This window comes from Eurytemora carolleeae, unplaced genomic scaffold, assembly GCF_000591075.1.
Source record: "Eurytemora carolleeae unplaced genomic scaffold, Eaff_2.0 scaffold160, whole genome shotgun sequence".
Classification (NCBI taxonomy): domain Eukaryota; kingdom Metazoa; phylum Arthropoda; class Copepoda; order Calanoida; family Temoridae; genus Eurytemora; species Eurytemora carolleeae.
The window spans coordinates 391211-411931 of NW_019396112.1; the positions used below are offsets into that span (position 1 = coordinate 391211).

Here is a 20721-nt window from a genome sequence, read left to right on the forward strand (position 1 = left end):
ATTCTCAGCTTGATGGTCGGTTATTTTCGACCAGTTTCCGCAATGTTTAATTAATTTATTTGAGATTCCAGTTATCATCAATGACAGTTATATACGACATATTAAGAAAAATAAGATAAAATTGCTTAATTTTATTCTAAAAATCTTTGGAGGAAAACCAAGCCAACCGAGGAATATTAGACATATTTAAGGTTAAAACTGTTTTTAAAAGCAATTTTTTTTTATCGACAATCCCCTTTTAACGGACTTTGTATCTACTTTAAACACATTTAAGGAAACTAAAACGACGTGTATAAGTATAGGCGAAAAAATCCGAAAACTTTTTTATGAGACACCCTAATTAACGAATAAGTTAAATTTAACCCGGAATGGATAAAAAATCGACAAACTGAGAATTAAAAAGGTTTTAAAAACCAGAAACCGATCAAAATTAAGCAGAAACGGATCTAAAACAGAGGAACGAACAACCGCAACACTTTCATCACAGCTGAGCTCTTAATACAATTAATTTGTTGGAGAATGCTTGAATACTTTGCTTATTGTAAAATGAGGCAGACATTTGATCACTACAGGGCGTACATTATTTACATTATTCACAATTTCTGTAGAATACATTTATCTAACAGAAAAACATAAAATTAGATAAAATAGTTAGCTTTATTTCCTTTTATAAAACAGAATTTCGTTTGGCAATGCAAATTTCTTATTAAAGTCTAGCGCCCAAACATAAAATAAAAGCTGTTGCAATTTATCACAAGTATTTTATCAGTTAATAAATTTAAATTTAGATCGTATTGAACAACCTTACATATCGGACGTGGTGCTTGATTACAAAATGAGCACGATGTGACGACATTAAAAACATAATTTACAAGACATGCTGGATTTTATCATCGTATACCTAAAAATATGTAATATATATATATCATATACGTACAATGTACTGTTTACAATGCATAGATGGGTCTAGTATCTGTAGTAGGTTGGCTTGAAGGGTCCTGTCTTGGACAATCCCATATACTTGGCTTGCTCGTCGGACAACTCCGTGAGGTTTGCCTCGAAGGCAGCGAGGTGAAGGGAAGCTACGAACTCGTCCATCAACTTCGGCATGAGGTAGACGTCAGCCTTGTAACGTCCAGCTGGGGCATTAAACAGTTCAATCAACGCCAGCGCCTGAAATAAAGTTTGATGCAAAACTAAGCAATATCCAGATTCTTCTCCCGAAAATTACTCAAATATTTTGAATCAAGATCGAAAATCAGAGAGAGTACAGAGATATATTTCCCAGGAAAATTTTAACCGACTATTTGTACCGATGGCGAAGATTGCGGGTAAATAATTATGGACTTTATATGTTCGCCATCGGTTTGTCGGAGATAAAATGTTTGCAGGGTTGTATTAAAAGGCTAGAATACGCGATATTTTCAGCAGCGTGACGGTGTTACAGATTGTTGCGTACAACTAGAGTACATTAGCAATTAGAAATCTGTGGGAATAGTTTTTTAAGTTCCATAGAATACTTCTTAACATTTTTTGTTTATTCTGTTTAACGAACTCAGAGATCTGAAATGCAGGGAAAGGGAGCACCCTGAATTGATTTTACCTGAGTAACTGCAGTAATAGAAACCACGAGACTAGGAACTGAACTGCAGGACAGGTTGACCCTTCTTCCCTCTGCCAGCAGCACCATACGCTTACCACCCGGCCAGATAATGTGATCAACCTGACTACGCACTTTCTCCCAGATCAGATCCTGGGTCTTCAAACTCAACACATCAATCTCGGTGTTGGAGTGCCCCATGTTGCACACGATGCATCCGTTCTTCATCTTGTCCATGTGGTCGCGGGATACAACGTTCTTGTTCCCAGTGGCGGTTATCACAATGTCAACCTATTTTTTTTAAGTTTAATTTTTTCTTTTTCATTGCTTCTTTAGCTAAATTTTTTCACTTCACAGAGAAATCATAATTTGAAATAATAAAATTTCCAAATTAATACCATGTATGTCAAAATTATTGATATCAAACGAAGCTTTTAAGGGTACCGTTGGCAATCGGACATGCCTCTAAATTCAGGGTCATTTAAAATTAATAATTACACATATGATATTTCATTTGATTTAATTATTTTTACCTGTTTAATAACCTTCTCTAGCTTGACAATCTGGAATCCGTCCATGGCCGCCTGGATGGCACAGATGGGATCAATCTCAGTAACGTAGACGACGCATCCCATACTCTTCATGGACTGACAGCATCCCTTCCCAACTTGACCATATCCACAAACAACAACCTAGACAATTAAAGCTGAAAACTGTTTCTCTCTTTATGGAAATCCCTACCGGATTCCAACCAATGAGAGTTCTCTCAGTTAATTGCGAGCAAAATTTCAAATTTCCCGGCTTCTGATTGGTTTTTAGGGATTCTGCATAAGATTGATTGGTGGAATTTTAGATACTTTCCTAGACACAAACTAAAGATTAAAATAATCTTAAGATTAACAAAAGAGGAGATCAAGCATTGATCTCGATATCTAAACACGGACTATATTGTCAATACAACGAGGATATAACATTTTTTATTTCATTTTTATTTTGAAAATTTCAACAAGTTTTTCTCTCATAGTACAAATGATAAAAAATATTGTCATCTTATGATATTGGTTTGTAACAAGAATTACAGGATGACAGAAGAGAGATAAAGATAAAATAGCAAGTGCACAAACCAGTTCACAAAAATACGAATCAATGGAAACCTCGATCACATTCATCAAGCATGATGCACGATCAATGAGGGAGATTTGTACTATCAAATAAATACTGATTGTACGAAAATTTGAAGTTTTTAGCGTTTTCCCCTTTAATAATACGTTTTAGTATGAAATGCGCGCATTTAATTATATTACTTAATTAATATAATAAAACAAGACATTTGTATATATGTTCCTTATAGCCGGCCAAACGGCTGGACCGTATGGGATGACATTTTTTGAGGGAACCCAGAGGTATCCCGGGGGTAACATAGGTTAAAAAATTAATTTTTTTAAAATTTTTATTTCACGGGCAACGCCGGGCACTTCAGCTAGTGATTTATGATTTTTAATGTTTTAAAACATATTTTTTTTGTCTAACATTGTGTTGATATGGTTTAGACTTTCAGGGGGGGGGAGGTAAATTGTCACAGGGAACTTGAACTGATGCAAGACAGGATAAAAACCCCATTTTCCAGATTTGTTTGCAAAATTAAAAATAGAGGAGTGGTCTTTCTTCTTCACTGAAGCTTTTACTCTGACAGACATTGACTTGATATGATATTAATGGTTCAAGCCCCGCCAACTGCAAAAATCAAAAACTGATAATAATTCAGCCAGACTGATGTGTCTATGGAAAATATATATATATAAACTAAGAGCTTTATTATAAAGACGACTTCCCGATTGAATGCTTACGTTACAGAGGAAACCAACCCTTCACACAATCCTCTATGTTCATTCGGGATTTATCATTGAACTTTCAATGACGTGTGCAATGATACTGTCTATATATCGAACTTTTTTATCTAAATTTGAAGTGTCCCTCTAATTAAATGAGCATACCTAATTCACAACGGTACTCATTAATTATTAACGTGGAAGATATCCCTTTTTCTTTTATGACAATTTCTCTAATTTTTTCTGCGGCAGAAAAAATTAGAGAAAAACCACAATAGAAATTATCAAGTTACATAGTTTTTTAAAACATGGATATTTCATGGATTCTTGATCAGACAAAGCTTTTAATGATTCCATTGTGAATCGGATATTGTCACTTTTTTTTAAATGTTGGCCGAGGGTAATTTGAAATTACGTATACCTTCCCTTTAAGCGCAGAGCATATAGGTACGTTCATTCCTAAATTTTTGTCGGCTAAAGATACCAATAAAATTCCATAAAACTTTTTAACTTTAAGTTATTGTTAAAATAGTTTGGAAATCTCTCAAACAAAATCCTGGTGAAATATGACAAAACTCAAATAAAAAACACAGTGAAGAGAAATCTATAACGTAAAAGATTATGCGAAAAAATACCTGTTTCCCGCCAAACATAAGATCAGTCGTTCTCTTCAAACTGTCGACAATCGACTCCCTGCAAGAGTAGAGGTTGTCGAACTTGGTCTTGATGACACTGTCGTTAACGTTCATGGCGGGGATGGTCAATTTGGACGACTGGCTGAGTTGGTAGAGACGATGGATACCTGTTACACTTTCCTCTACTATACCCTACAGAAAACATTTTAACAATCAAACTTTAAATATACAATTTCAATTTTATATTGACTTGAAAATAAAAAAGGTTTTAGAAATAAAAGTAAAGTTAAATTAAATTTGAAAAACAGTAAAAACAGAAGTTTATCGAATATTTAATAAACAGATAATTCCAATTGTTTTATTTGTTATCCTGTAAATTAATGTTTGCACAATAAATGTAAAATATATGAAAACTCAAGATAAGAAGTTGAAAAAGTTTACATATGTTTAAAATTAATATTTAGTCTTGAGTCCATAAATAATAGTTTATGAGTTCAGGATTATAAACTATTTCTCCTCAGCCGAGTAATAAACATCAAGATCAGATGTTGATCTCAATCCGCCATTTTTAACTTATTCTTGCATGCAAGGTCATGACTTTTGAATAATTGATGTGAATCTGTCAACCTCGTATTGGATAAAAACTGTCTAAAGTTTTTTTTAAAGGATTTGGACTTCTAATGGTTCAAAAATTAAGTTTACAAATAAAAAATAAATTAAATTCCAAAAAATTGACCGAGATAAGAAATATGCAAAAAACGATCCAAAAACATGTGTTTTTTTGGTTGTTTCCCCCTTGCTTAATTCATTATAAGCAAGTTTTTACAGAATACAGTTTGAACTCTTGAAACCTTCAGATTTTTCTGGTGCCTTTAAAAGTCCGAAAGGGAACCAACATATTTCCCATTGTACATGATGGACATACTTCAAACTCCCAAGTTTTATCTTTTAACAGACTTGTTCTACAAATAAATTAATATGAGAGGGGTTGCTAATGAGCGTCGCGAAATTATTTCTTACCACTCGAAAAAAATTCATTTACAGAAAAAATGTTAAAATTTCCTTAAGAAGCTTAAAGATTGCTGGAAATTTTTTGACCATGATATGAGTAGCATCCCCTCCATCGTCCAATATCATATTAGGCTGCCAGGAATCAGCACTAAAACAGCGAAAAATTACCTAAAATGTTGTTAAAAATAAAACAACTTTGCGCTCAACGCAAACTTTCAAACCGAATAATGACAACCAAAGATTTCTTTGAGATTTCAGAAAAAGGAAAAAAAACAGCTGAAAATTATAGTTTCGTGGTTCCAATTCAACTTACCAGGGGATAAAAACCAAATAACATTTATTCCATGGAGTTTTTTGCAGGATGATAAAAAGTATTTTCAAAAGAAGCAAAAGGATTTTTACTTTTAGGAGAACATCATTATATATTTCTGATAGGACCTCTCATTAATAATACTAATAGTTTTCACCACCAGAAATCCTTGTATTAACAATACCTAAAAGTTTTCTCAATACACCACCAGAAATCCTTGTATACAATACCTAAAAGTTTTCTCAATACACCACCAGAAATCCTTGTATTAACAATACCTAAAAGTTTTTTCAATACACCACCAGAAATCCTTGTATTAACAATACCTAAAAGTTTTTTCAATACACCACCAGAAATCCTTGTATTAACAATACCTAAAAGTTTTCTCAATTCACCACCAGAAATCCTTGTATACAATACTTATAGTTTTCTTAATACACCACCAGAAATCCTTGTATTAACAATACCTAAAAGTTTTTTCAATACACCACCAGAAATCCTTGTATTAACAATACCTAATAGTTTTCTCAATACACCACCAGAAATCCTCCTCGTTCTCCCCCCTCCAGGCGAACACAGGGATACCGGTCTCTGCCAGGGCGGCAGCAACCTCGTTCTGGGTACTGTGTATGTTACAGGCAGACCATCTTACCTAATTAACATTATTATTAACTATCAACCTACAGAAAAGGTACCATAACCTGTAGGCTTTAATACAAAGAATGATAGGGTAGTACAATACTACATATATAACCTTAACTACTACATATATCTTGGATCAAGCTTAGCTCTTTAAGAATAACCTAAGAAATTCCTCAAGTCTAATAGCCACATAGTTACTTCGTGGGCTATATGAGGTACTACATTTTCTCCAAGAGCAAACTAGATTCTACATTTGCTCCAAGAGCAACCTAGGTACTTCATTTGCTCCAAGAACACACTGGTTTCAACATTTGCTCCGAGAGCACTCTGGGTTCTACATTTGCTCCAAGAGCAACCTAGGTACTACATTTGCTCCAAGAGCACTCTGGGTTCTACATATGCTCCAAGAGCAACCTAGGTACTACATTTGCTCCAAGAGCAACCAAGGTAATACCTGAGCTCCAAGAGCAACTAAGGTTTCGACAAGAACTGCAGTTTGTGCGTTGATGTGAGTACAGCCGACAATTCTAGAAAAAGTTCAATTTTAACAAACAAGTTCTGCCCCCCCCCCCCCCACCCTCACCCTTCAAGAGAAGCAGAGAGCAGTTTTAAAAGAAAATATTTAAAAAGAATTAATCTGACTAAAAGAAGATAATTAGACTATTGAAAGTTTGATGTAAACTTAACTTCGATCATCTCATGTTTATTGTTTATGTGCAGAAAAGAGAAAAAAAACCTCAGTACAGTGGGACTCGTCAAAATGTGGAAAAGTAAGAAAAGCTAAATGAACATAAAACACAGAAATTCTGCAGTGTCCACAGAAACATTTCACCTCAGTTTATTTAAAGCTAATGCAAGAACAATTTGCTTTGTTAAAACTTTAAATACACAAATAACTGCTTAAATTTCGTCTTCTTGTTCCGTAGTTTTATAGGATCCGCTGTATAAAGATAATTGAGTCTTTAAGCCTTTTCTAGTAAAATAAGTTGATTTTGAACTAACCTGGCAGACTTGAGTGGTTTGTCCTCCTGGGCCTTTGATCTAAGCGCCATTATACCCGGCATCTCTTGTTCAGCAATCTAAACTTGAACAAAATAAACCACAAAAACCCATTACAGTACGCAATCCATAAACATATAACAAGTTTTTAATCTGAATAACAATCTTCAATATAGTTCGTTTGAAGAGCCGTAAGAATTATTTTTGGGAATGGGAGAAAACTTATTTATTTAACCCTAACCCTAGATAGTATTGAGATCTCACAATTTTGATTAAACATGTTTGACCTCTATACTAAATATTTAAAAACAAGACATTCGTTTATATATGTTGCGTATAGCCGGCAAAACGGTTGGACAGACTGGGCTGATTTTTTTTGTGGACACTCAGGGGTGTTATAAGCTAAAACAATTCAAAAAAAATTCTCTAATTTTTTAGTTCTTTTTTTATTAAAAAAAAAAAATTAAATTTTTTCCCACGGGCAAAGCCGGGCCCTTCAGCTAGTACTAAATATAAAGCTAGGAAGTAAGTATTATACCTCTATTTCCCTTCTGCCATAAGCATGCTGAGAAATCTTCTTCACGCAAAAATCCGCAAATCCGGTAGAATTCTTCTGAATCTTCTCCCGGGGGGACAGCTCGTCCTCGGAGCTAGACTCTAGAATACAGAGTGTCCAGTATACACGAGAATTTAATGAAGAATTCTAAATTGTCTTTCATATAAACGTTATTTTTTGCAAGTATAAATCCAATCAATAGAGCTAAAAATAGAAACTATGTAATTTTTAAAATATGGTCCGCCATTCTTGTACCTTCAAACCTTTAAAGAGATATTTAGAAATGTGTAAAGAATTTATGTCAGAAAGTTCCAACATTCAACTTGGATCGTAAAAAATCAATTTAATTCCAAACAAATCATTCAGATATTACAACCTAGAATCATCGATTATTTTTCGGTTAATTCGTATATAGTAGATATTTCATAATATTTTTTAGTCGTTTCATTTAGAATATACTTTAAAGGACGTTTATTTGGCCGCTAGGTGTTTCTGTCTCGATGCTTCTGGAGTTTCACGTGGAATTGAGACTCAAACTACACCTAGCGACAAAAGAAAACGTCGTTATAAAGTACATCGTAAACGAAACAGTACAAAATATTATTAAACATTAATTATATACGAATGCGTCGAAAAACAATCGATGATTATAGGTTGTAATATCTAAATGAATTAAATTGATTTTTTTACGATCCAAGTCGAATGTTGCAACTTTCTGAATTTGTATGGACGCTTCGGTATGAGTCGTTTTTAACAATTTTCTCCTTATAGACGCAACAGATAGAAGTAAGATTGGTAGCGATCACTATCGAAAAGTTTTTCGACGTAATCCTATAACCCCTTTTTATTTTTCGCGAACAGTCCTTTTCGTCCGTTGTAGAGTCTGCTCCATTGTTAATTAACATGAAGCCTGAATGTACTTTGAGATCCTAAAACCGATATTTCGTGATTTAACTGTTGTCAATCACAATAAAGAGATTTTTCCTTTAGTTCATAAAAATAGAAAAAGAATATTGATAAAATGTTTAGATGGTCTCGAAGGGATATTTACTTATTTAGAATGTTACCCTTGATATTGAAATAACCATCGGAATAATCGGAATTATTTAATAGTGTTAACTATGGTTAACTATGGTAGACTGTGACAAAAGAGAAGTTCAACAAGCCATACCTAGTTTAATACGATTTATTCATTATTCATTAAATCCGACCTCAGGAATAATCCAAATAACCTTTAAAGGGACTGTAAGCGTAATTTCAAGTGACCCTCGGTGCAAAGATGGCAATGCCTGATTTACAACGGTACCATTGAACGCTTTGTTTAAATCAAGTATGAATCAGTTATCAATGTTTTTTTTATTTAAACATTTTTTTTTTCATTTGCGGTTTCTCTGAGAAAGTGACTTCCGCATTTCTCTCTTAAAAAAAGCAATGGAGAAACAAAAATAAACATTTATCAAGTTAGAAAAATCTTCCAAATTTTTTATCAGATTAAGGTTTCGAGGGTATCGTTGTAAATTTCCATGGAGGATCACTTGAAATAACGATTTGAATGTCTGGTGTCAAGTACCTGAGTAGGACCCTGAGCTACTGTAGCTGTCCTGAGATGAGGCAGATGCTGATCTAGATCTATACTTCTTCTTCCCAACCACCTTGGCTGCAGCCGGAGAATCCGTCCTACCCTGCTCTTCACTCAACAACTTGGTCCCGTCCCGCGTATTCGCTCCCTCAGCGGTGACAGCAGCCATCTCTAGTTCTTGGTTTCCACTTCCAACAATCTTTAATCTAAACACAATATAGTTTATGACAGGTAAATATTCAAGCAATAGACCTCATGCAAATAGGATATTTGGCCTGAATAAAATTTCTATTGTTAGTTTGTACTATCAGAATTCATTATAACTTTGAGATTGAACTTTAGGCAGTTAAATTCAATAATCATAAATACTAAAAAATCATTAAAACATATTTTGATAGAGCTGTAGTGACATATATATTTATAAGGCAAGAAAATAAAATTAATAAAAAAAACTCAAATAAAATCTAATCGCGAGAGAGGTCGAGATAAAATAAAATGGCAATTATTTAAAAACTATCTTCGCTAACTACTGAAAAATAAAACATTTATGCCAAAAAAATCTTGCACTTAGTTTTTTAGAGTTTTTCAAAAACATTTCTAACATAAAAAAATCTTATTTTATCGGAATCAATTTCAAAGCATAGTAAATATAATTGAATGATAAAAAAAAAAAAAAAATAATGTTCCAAGTTAGTATATAAGTGAATGATACTTAATTGAACTTTAAAGCGATTGTAAAGAAAACGTGAAAGGGGGTATAGGCTGAAACCTAAGCATTTTAGGAGTTAATCGAGACCCATAAGATTTCTATCGGATGTTCTTCTCTCGAGAAATTGATATAAAACCGTGTTGAATTTATACTAAAATCTATATATATATATAAAATTTTGTATGAAGATTGTAGACTTAAATAGATTATATTCAGCAAATACGCAACCAATCTGAAAACGACGATATCCCAGAGGAGCCTGAGTAACTTAGATTTGCTCCTATTATTATTTGAATTTTATATCAATTTCTCGAGACAGGAACATCTGATAGAACTCTTATGGGTCTCGATCAACTCCTAAAATGCTTGGGATTCAGCCTATACCCCCTTTCATTTTTCCTTTACAGTCCCTTTAAATAGAAAAAAATATATAATAAGACGATAAATGTAAAGTTGTATTTTAAACACTGATAATTTAAGAGTGGCATGGCCGATTCATAAATCCTGAATCAGCATAAATCTGCAATGCACTTTGTAGAGAAACCGCAAATGAAAATTACCAAGTTTTTGATAGAAAAACATATTATTGCGCAGATAAAGGTTTTAACGGTACGGCTGTGAATCGGACAGGCAACTCACTCTATAGAGGTCATTCGAAATTATGTTGACAGTCCCTTTAATTAGTTGGAAAATCAACATGAGAAACTTTATTCGCCTTAATCGCAGTGAAATAAATTGAACTTAAAATCTACATTTCGATTCTTAGTCTAAAACTTTGTTGCTTTAATGCTAAAATATTGAAATATCCGTTGCTGAATTATAAGAGTAAGGTTGGATGACATAAATAAAGATGGTATCGTGCAGGGTTGGAAGCATGCTATAGCTTAAAATATTCAATATAGAATCTTAGTATTTAACTAAGTAGAGGATAAAATTAAATATTGGGGATTTATTTGCAATTCATATTGTTTAACCCTTTAGGACAAGCCCCACACAAAACAGAAGAAAATATAAATTGTCCTTCATAACTTTCTACTGAAGTTTTTGTTTGACTAAAACATATTTAGGTTAAATTATTAGAACTAGATAAAGAAGAATTATATTTAGTATAAAGTATAAAAGTATTTAGTATAAAAGTATAAAAGGATTAGATAGAGTATCTAATTGTACAGTAGTTATGTATGATATCTAGATATTATGTTATATATGAATATTAGAACTGGATACAGTAGAGTTAGATATAGTATCTAGATATTAGGTTATGTATGAATATTAGAACTAGATACAGGAGGGTTAAATATGATATCTAGATATTAGGTTATATATGAATATTAGAACTAGATACAGCAGGGTTATAGATATGCTATCTATGTATTAGGTTATATAAGAATATTAGAACTAGATACAGGAGGGTTAAATAAAGTATCCAGCTATTCAACTATGTTGATTGTGGATGAAATATTTCTATGATAGGCTACGGGGATCAGATTTCACTGTTATGTAGAATGACAAAACTTTGTTAAAAGGAGACCTACGTTGCTTTAGAAACTTGTCTGCCTAGTAAACCTATCCTTGGTGGATACTGCTCTGAACCACCAACATTATTAGATGAGTGCTGAGCTCCAGCTAGAGCTCTGTAACTATACTTTCTTCTCCCTACCTCCATATCTACTGTGGGGTCCTGGAGGTTTATATTCTCTTGACTCCGGGAGTAAAATCCGCCAAACAATTTAATTTACATTCTCGGGTAATAGATAAATATGACTAAAGTTAATAATGGAAGTTATCATTTCATATTCAGAGCAATTTATATTAATAAGGAATATTGATATTTATAGCTTCAGGGAAATTGGTACTTTCAGTAAAAATAATCAATTCTACAAGATTTGTGTCATCAAAACTTTTTATTCCACTCCAGTCCAGATAAAAGGTAAACCTGCCTAACCTGTAACCCCCCCTCCCCCCACCTATCAATTAACACTTATCATGTTCATGATAGTTTTAGGAGAATATACATGCATTAGGAATAAGATTAATTCGATCCTGTATTAAACACAAATAAAAAACATTTCTATCATACAAAAACGCAAACAATCTAATCTTGTTATCGATCGTCTTCGACAGAGAAGATTTTTGACTAAGTTGACATGTACACTTGGGTTACGTAAACTCAATTCTCTGTATATGTACAGGGTATATGTACACGCAATATACATGTATATGTATACAAAAATTGTCTGTGTATGTACAGAGATTACGTGGTTACGTCAACTTAATTGTCTGTATATGTACAGGGCTTATGTAATCTCAAATGTCTCTATATGTACAGGATATATGTCAACTCAATTGTCTGTATATGTACAAGGGTTATGTCTACTCAATTGTCTGTATATGCACAGGGGTTGTGTATACTCAATTGTCTGTATATGTACAAAATAATGTAAACTCAATTGTATATATATGTAATGAGTAGTGTTTACACAATTGTCTGTATATGTACAGGGATTATGTAAGCTCAATTCTCTATATGTGTGCAGTGTAGTGTACACACAATTGTCTATATATGTACCAGCTGCAAAATAAGCTTCCTTGTTAAAATATAAAAATTAGATGACTCAGCATTGATATGTGTAAAAATAAGTTTGTATAATAAAAAAGTCATGCAAACATGCAAAATAACTAATTATAATTGCAAAACACCAGATCTAACTAATCTCACCCATCCTGTTGCCGATTTGATCTTCCTCTGCTGAACCCAGACTTCTCCTTCCTCTCTATGGTTGAGAGCTCCGCATGCTCTTCACTCCCGAACCCACTCCCGGAGGGTTTAGACATTTTCTCCGCCTCACCTCCAAATCCAGGATTAGCGGACATCCTTCCAAACTGAGTGTTGACGGGAAACTGGCGTAGATATCACCTGATCAAACTTGTTTTGAAAGTTGGGTTGGACCGATAAATGTCAAAAATAAATTCAAATACCAAAGACGACTTTCCAGTCGTCTTGCTATTGTCATGTTTCGTGGGACACCCTGTAGCTAAACAAGAGAGGAAGTTTCAACTTTCAAAAATCCAAAAAGAAAAAAGCTTTTTATCAAAACCCTTTACTATTTTAACCAAGTCGAAGTCAAACAACTTTACGTAGAGAATGTACACTTTTGGTGATTTTCAGTTAAGGCTGGGCAATTGGGCATATCACCATCACATAAATCGTGTATATAATATAAATACAAGGCTTCCAGTGCTCATCTTTGATTTTAGCTTTTAATTTTTGCTCTATCTGCGGGTTTTTCTTATTTAATATCAAACAATAATAAAAAAAACTACACGGATATATAGATTTTTATCGTGGGTTTTGAAAAATCGATTTTTCTAAAGTTAAATTTGTAAAATTCTGACCATCCATCCTTCCCCGGGGTTATGTGAGGTCCCACCATCGGGTCCCACCATAGATAAATAAATGGGTCCCACATAAAATATGGACCCGATCAGTTCAGTCGTTTTGACGTTTATTGGACACAAAAAGACAGACAAGCAAAGTATATATTTATAGAAATAAATTATCTAATAAAAAGAGTTCAGGAAATTAATGAAGCCTAAATATTCGCTAAACAATCAAATTGATTTTGTGATTAAGTTTTCACATTTTCCAAATTTTTTAAAGATTGTAGAAATATTAAAGTCCAGAGATAAGGAGGGCAATTAGTTTAAATATTTATCACATTTGCAGAGACGGGGGGGGGTGTGAAAGCAAATCCCAGAAAATTGAAGCTTAAAAGAGTTGGTGTATATGAAGATGGAGTAAATTCTATCTAAAAATTTCAGAAGAAATTTCGTTTTCTAGTGAAAATATAATTTTTTAATGATGCTATGATTATTGATTTAGTTAGCTGTGATGGAGTTAGGTGATAAATTTATAAAGTTAAAAAGTCAAAGTTAGTTTTTCGAGCAAAGGACTCTATAAGGTTAGTAACACCCAAAATTGTAGTCTTTTTGATGTATTTTTATGGTGTTAATTGACTTTTTGAACTAAACAATTCCAGGGGGGGGGGCAAAAATTTGTTGCCTCCGGGGGGGGGTCGATTCACGATTAAGCTTAATACATGTCCCTGTTTTAGATTCCAGTTTAGTCTACCTGGTCAGATGAAAAATAGATAAAAAATCAGGTTTAGTATTCCAGTCTTTGACAATATCTCAGAGAACCATGCTACAGACTTTACAGAAAACAGTGAGCTCGATTGACAGGATGGGTTCAAGGTTCCTACCAGTGCTCCGTCAGGTTCGGAGCGCATCCACAGGATCAGTTCTGCCTGCCAAAACCTGCCTGTACGATTTCCATGTAGAGAACGGAGGAAAGATGGTTGAGTTTGCAGGATATAGTATGCCAGTGGAGTATTCAAGTATGGGAATAATACAGTCTCATTTACATACAAGGAGGAATTCATCAATATTCGATGTGTCTCACATGCTTCAGACCATTGTCCACGGCAAGGTTAGAAAGTTTTTTGTTAAATATTAGGCAAAAATAGAAGTATTAGGAAGCATATTCGTGAATTTTATTTTTCATCTGTCGCCATTTATCTTAAAACAAAATTCCGCGTAAAACCAAATTAAGAACAAAAATCTGGCCATTATTACCCGAAACCAGTTTATAAAATTATCATGCAATTGTTCTTTTAGGATAGATTTGATTTCATGGAGAGCTTAACAGTTGCTGATGTGAGAGGTTTGAAGCCTAATACAGGAACTCTGACTGTATTCACGAATGAGAGAGGGGGTATCAAGGATGATCTAATTGTAACCAACTCAGAGGGTTTCCTCTACGTGGTTTCCAACGCTGGGTGTCGGGAGAAGGATATGGAGGTGATGAAGAGAAGGATTAAGGAGATGCAGGCGGACGGGAAGGATGTGAGTCTGGAGTTTATCGAAGATAAAGGATTGGTGGCTCTGCAAGGAACTTTTTCTTAAAATAAACGTGAAATGACGCAAACCCTTTTACATATTTATGCGAAAAGGCGGAAATTTATTAATAAGAGTGTATGCAACCTTTTGGATCCCCTGAGTTGCCAAAATTTGTGAAATTCAATCATCTCTTTGGCACTTAAAAGATTGACCCGGTATTGACAATTAATAAATTTCTTCTCTGATTTAGGTGCTTACTACAAAATCTTTTTTTCGACAGATTTTTTCACATTTTTCTAGTCAACTCCCAACTTCCAAGTTTCCTAAATTTGAGAAAAGGTTTGACAAGGACCAACTATGAAAGAGGTTCTCCAACCCTTGACGAGCATAGATTTATCAAAACTAGGTAAAATATTATTGTTTTGCTGGATCAAATAGGTTTCAAAGATGTAGGGATTTATAATTTAAAGTTTGAACAGTTAGTTGCTTTGTAGACATATAACTAAATTGTAATTGAGAAAAAATTTAAGATACTTGAGACGCCAACAAATGAAGTTTTCATATCCTATTTTGTGTTCAATATTAATACGTGAACACTGTTCATGTATTAATATTCATATATATATATATTTAGGGATTAAAAAAGATAAATAAATTCTTCCTAAACAGACAAGGATTAAGTTCTTCTTATCACGTTCTACGGACAACTGAACACAGTCCAGGGGCTGGGATAATAAGAAAACTCAAATATAAATCTGCTCCTTTGACATTCAAAACACAATTTTAACTTCACAAACATGGCATTAATTAGACAAACAGAGAGTTTACTATTGTAGTTTTATTTTTAAAACAAGAAGTATGATAGTCCTTACTGGACCCCCAGACAATATTTGTTTAACTCCTGGAAGCTTATTTGAATACAATACAATTCATGGATTTAATCTATATTCAAACAAAAAGGGAGTAATCTTAGGTTTTATTTTTTTCAGCGTTTTTTTGAGACTCCTTAATTGCACTGTGCCAGTAACAATTCACAACAGTACCATCGAAACCCATGTTTAAAAAACGAGGAAAGAGAAAAACAAATCTTAGCAATTTTCTTGCTCGTTTCTGATTATGAACTTTATGAGTCGCTTATTGATGGCACAAAGTTGAGTCAATAAGTTCAATTCCCATTAAATTACAAACAAAAATGCAAAACAGCTTGGTAAACTTTTTCTTAAAAAATATAAACTACAATAACAATGATTCCACCAACGCCATATCCTGAAAACTGACAAGTCACATGATATTCCGGAAATTGGAACTCAGGAGAGTAGTAATCTAGTTCTTGAAGGGACTGTAAGCGTAATTTCAAGAGATCTTTCATTTAAAAAGTTGTATCCCTGATTTACAACGGTACCATTTAAACCTTAGACTGAGCAAGGATGTCCGACAGATCACTATTTATTTACTGAAACGTTTTTAATTGTTTAACACTTTGTTTCAAAGGTGTTAAATATATAAGAAATATCAATAGCATGGAGGAACACTGGAAATAACGGTTACAGTCCCTTTAAGCAAACGACATGATTCAAGGTCTAATAAATCTTTAATTCAATTAATTACAGTTTCTGATGAATGTTTTAAATATTAATTCATCCTGGAGATCCATCCAACCCTTCCCTGACCAATTAATTAAGTTTTAATATTGTTCTAGGTTTCATGAGTAGTGGGCTAGGTTCAGTAGCTGGTATTCCAGACTGCAGGATAACAAGGTACAATCAAGACAAACACCAGAATAAAAAACTTTATTGTAAGTTTTTCAAGCACAGATCTTGCACCCCCCCCCCCTTAACCAGACCACCAATTATTATTCGCAAAAATCTACAGAATTTTTCCATAAAGTTTTGACTTAAGTGCTAACTATATGTAATGTGTATGTACTATGTAGTGTGAGTAAGAGTGTATAAATTCCTAACTAGGTCAGAGAATAACGAATTTATTGTAGAACAAACAAATCTATAAAACTCAGCAAAACAATATTTATTTAAGCCTTCTTGGTTTAGATGTGGATATACAGGAGAGGACGGAGTAGAAATATCAGCTCCAGATACTAGGACAAGAGAGCTAGTTGAAACCTTACTCCAGTCCTCAGGTAGAATAGTACACCAGGACCAGAGATCTAGCTGAAACCTTAATCCAGTCCTCAAGTAGAATAGTGTACCAAAACCAGAGACCTAGCTGAAACCTAAATCCAATCCTCAGGTAGTATAGTGCACCAGGACCAGAGATCTAGCAGAAACCTTAATCCAGTCCTCAGGTAGTATAATGGACCAGGACCAGAGAGCTAGCTGAAACCTTAATCCAGTCCTTAGGTGATATAGTGTACCAGAATCAGAGAGCTAGCTAAAACCTTAATCCAGTCCTCTGATAGTAGTGTACCAGGACCAGAGAGCTAGCTGAAACCTTGCTCCAGTCCTCAGGTCGTGTACCAGAAGTATAGTATAGTTTACCAGATTATAGATATCAAAACCTTACCCAAATTCAATATTAGTCGATCATACAGTGGTTACCAGAAAACAGTGGAATGTTGTCTTGCCTAAGAAATGCGCTAAATATTTGGTTATTTGTAATTGTTATAACCGATATACGTCTACAAAAATACATTTTTAGACAGCAGACAAGAATAAAAAATCAAAAAAAATGAAAAATACAAAATCATTACCAATATTTCTTTTTAAAAAAAAGACTACGATCATTCCACTGCTTTCTGGTTCCCACATAGGACTCTCCTGACTATATACATAGAGGTAAACCCTAAGAAATATCAGAGAAATGATATATAAATGTAAATAGAGAATTATAAAAAGAATTCTCGAGTTTTCAATGTCAATCTAGTAAATATTTTTGATCAGGAAATCCTGCATTGGCTGGACTAGGTGCTAGAGACTCATTAAGGTAAAAAGTAATATTCTTGTTTTTGTTTAAAATCGAGGATTAGTTAGTTTCTAACTTTTACTCTTTATTCGGGTTTCATATGTCTAATTCTGGGATAATAAGAAGGCTTTTGTAGGGCGTCGGGTTCGGGTGTAATTAGATTTTCTATAAAACTATTTTTAAACGATAAAGTTATGCAGAAACTTTTATTACACCACCAAACGTGCAACAATAATAAATTAATCCTTTTCATTCCTACTCCTGCTTCTACTCCTACTACTACTACTACTACTACTACTACTACTACTACTCCTTTACTCCTACTCCAGGTTAGAGGCAGGACTGTGTTTGTACGGAAATGATATAGATGAGGAAACTACTCCTGTTGAGGCAACACTAGCCTGGACTATTCATAAAGCTAGGTTAGTAGAATCTAATTCCAAGAAATCTGATTTTTCATAAATATGTTTCTGCAACTGATACGGATCTAATAAAGTAAAAACACCTTTTCATGTTTGATTCAATTGTTAAAGTTCACTTTTCTCTGCGCTGCAGTGTCAGAGATGAAACTAAAAGTCCTCCCTCCCCCTCCAGCTTCTAACATCTGTTAATATTTATACTATTAAGGAGAGTAACTGGAGGGTTTCCAGGGGACAACATTATCCTTCGTCAGCTGAAGGAGGGAGTGGAGAGGAAAAGGGTTGGGTTTCTATCCTCCGGACCCCCTGTTCGAGGGCATTGTAATATCACAGATGATCAAGGTTATGACAGTTTAGAATTGGGATTGTATAAATCATTTCTTTAGAAAATTACGCTTAACTAAAGTAAATTGAACTTCACAGTCTGAATCATAACTCCTCTTATAAAAGAGCTAAATTGTGACGACCAAAAATATTTTGAATTTCTAATATTTAACAAGATCGATTTATTACCTTCAAACATGTGCGTAAAATCAAAACTTGAGTCGTACCAGTAATATCGCATTAATTTGTCCTTTTTCTTCTGCAGTGTAACAATATAATTGACGGAACAGAAGTTTGTTCGTGAAAGGAAACTAGACCCTTAGAAAGTATAACTTTATAAGACTTAAAAAAAAAATAAGAAAATAGGATGTTATGTTACTCAGGAAATGTAGTTGGGGTAACTACTTCGGGATGTCCTTCTCCATCTATGGGAAAGGGATGTAATATATCCATGGGCTATGTTGAAAAAAAGGTGAAGACAAATAAAAATTTATAAATCAACTTTATTAGCGAAACCGACAATACATTTATAAAAATATCGAAATTTTGCAACAAGTTTAGAAAAAATAAAAATCGGTTGAAAACTGATCAAGCTGAACCTTGTTTTAGTTGAGCAAGATTGGAACTGAGCTCAAGATCATCGTGAGAAATAAACTCGTCCCTGCAGTCATTACCAAGATGCCATTCATCCCAACTAAATACTATACTGCACAGTAAACTTAGCTTAGACAACAACTAAACCCGGAGTAAAGTTTGTCTCTACTAAACTCTTCCTGGAGTAAACGTCGTTCCTACTCTCTTATAACTCTAACGTAACAACCTAACAATCTGAATGGATAAGTTAGATTGAACATTAAAAACCTAGCCCCTACAACCTTGAAACTAAACAGAACCCTCAATCCTCGAAGAAAAAGACGATCCACGGATCAGAGTTCGTCCCCACACCAGGGAATAAACCTGATCAAATGTTAATAATAAGTCCTTGTCATGGAACATAATAACTTAATGCTATGTATGAGAATTATCAAATATTAGGAATAAAGGTTAAGAAAAAAATGGTAAACTTTAACAGTATGATGAAGTTAAAACGTTATCAATATTATTGACAGTAGATAGTATTCATTACAATTATATCGCTCACCAATTTCCACATTGTTTTTAAACGTTTAAATTAATGTTTTTGTAATCCTTAATTTAGACATTCTAAAGTTAGTGTAGTTCCACGAAATATATATATATAGTGAGCTCGGACCCGCTCGACTAAACACTCTCATAAATTGAACATCATTCACAGCCTTCACATTGAAATGTCATCCACAAGCTATAAAGCCCGTATATATATAACTCCTTTCACCAGAACAGCGAGGAGATATATTTTTCGTTTGAACTATAAAGTTAACGAATAGATTGATAACATTTATATGATGTGTAGGGTTTCTACAATTTGCAGTAAACTGTTGCATTCGTATTTTGATAAGAGAAAGTATCTCACCATAGTTTTAGCTTGATTAGTATTATCATTGAATACAAGTTAAGGTTTATATTAATTATTGAAAAACTTACCAATTATCGTGGTTTCAACAACAGTCCTGGATAATTCACAGTTTAACTCTACCAGGGTTGAGTATCTGCTTGTTTTCTCTGGGTTGAGTCTAGTTATGACTGTACTCCGAACATTAAAACACACTCTCCCGGTGCAGGGTGCGCTCAGCTCTAGCTCCAGGGGGAGAGCTGAGTTGAGAGATAGAACGCAGTGCGGCAGTTTTCATCACACCCAACTCGGCATCAATGACTCCTTGGACCGTTTCAATGCAACTTGATTATTCTGAAATGTAAACTACATTATTTTCTTTATGTTGGAATATCTCTTCCTCCCTTCACTGAAGGAAACCCTGTCTCCCGGCTTTCCCTTACACTTACGATCTTATATTTATCACTTAAATAATCAAAACTCCAATCATATATATGCAGATATAAAAAAAACTACTAACGATTCTGATAACGGCAAAAACGACGATCTCTTCTTTGTTTTAACAAAAACAAATTTAATTTTTCTGTTTAATACATAATAAAGAGAATAAATTCTGAAATAGATTTATTCTCATAAATTTCAAATAGTAGCGATTTAACTGAAAAGGCTAGGTTGGGGGGGGGGAGAGACTTTTTTCTTCGAAAAACTTATGAGTGACCCTACTTATTGTAAAGTTTGAAAAAGTTGATGAATAAGTTAATAAATAAAAAGAACTAGTTACGGAGTAAAAAGAACTAGTTGCGGAGTAAAAAAAAATAG

At 33.7% G+C, this 20721-nt stretch overlaps 2 protein-coding genes across 4 annotated transcripts; one reads left to right on the forward strand and one right to left on the reverse strand.

The window, feature by feature from the left end:
- Positions 1-638: 638 nt before the first annotated feature.
- LOC111695247 (S-adenosylhomocysteine hydrolase-like protein 1) lies at positions 639-20252 on the reverse strand. Of its 3 annotated transcripts, XM_023464480.1 has the most exons (13): positions 19995-20252; positions 15093-15171; positions 12590-12787; positions 9153-9367; positions 7565-7683; positions 7030-7106; positions 6482-6554; positions 5901-6037; positions 5127-5223; positions 4065-4256; positions 2134-2292; positions 1604-1891; positions 639-1173 (listed from the first exon to the last, which is right to left on the reverse strand). In XM_023464480.1, the coding sequence occupies exons 3-13, from the start codon at positions 12742-12744 to the stop codon at positions 967-969; spliced, it is 1719 nt and encodes a 572-aa protein (XP_023320248.1). In that variant the 5' UTR covers positions 12745-12787; positions 15093-15171; positions 19995-20252; the 3' UTR covers positions 639-966. The 3 variants fall into 3 exon arrangements, with proteins under 3 accessions (XP_023320248.1, XP_023320247.1, XP_023320249.1); XM_023464479.1 differs by lacking the exon at positions 15093-15171; XM_023464481.1 differs by lacking the exons at positions 12590-12787; positions 15093-15171.
- Positions 14007-19487, forward strand: LOC111695250 (aminomethyltransferase, mitochondrial). Its single transcript, XM_023464484.1, has 10 exons — positions 14007-14359; positions 14548-14821; positions 15119-15175; positions 16469-16526; positions 16818-16906; positions 17667-17709; positions 18018-18110; positions 18316-18449; positions 18815-18903; positions 19041-19487. The coding sequence occupies exons 1-10, from the start codon at positions 14072-14074 to the stop codon at positions 19146-19148; spliced, it is 1233 nt and encodes a 410-aa protein (XP_023320252.1). The 5' UTR covers positions 14007-14071; the 3' UTR covers positions 19149-19487.
- Positions 20253-20721: the final 469 nt, after the last annotated feature.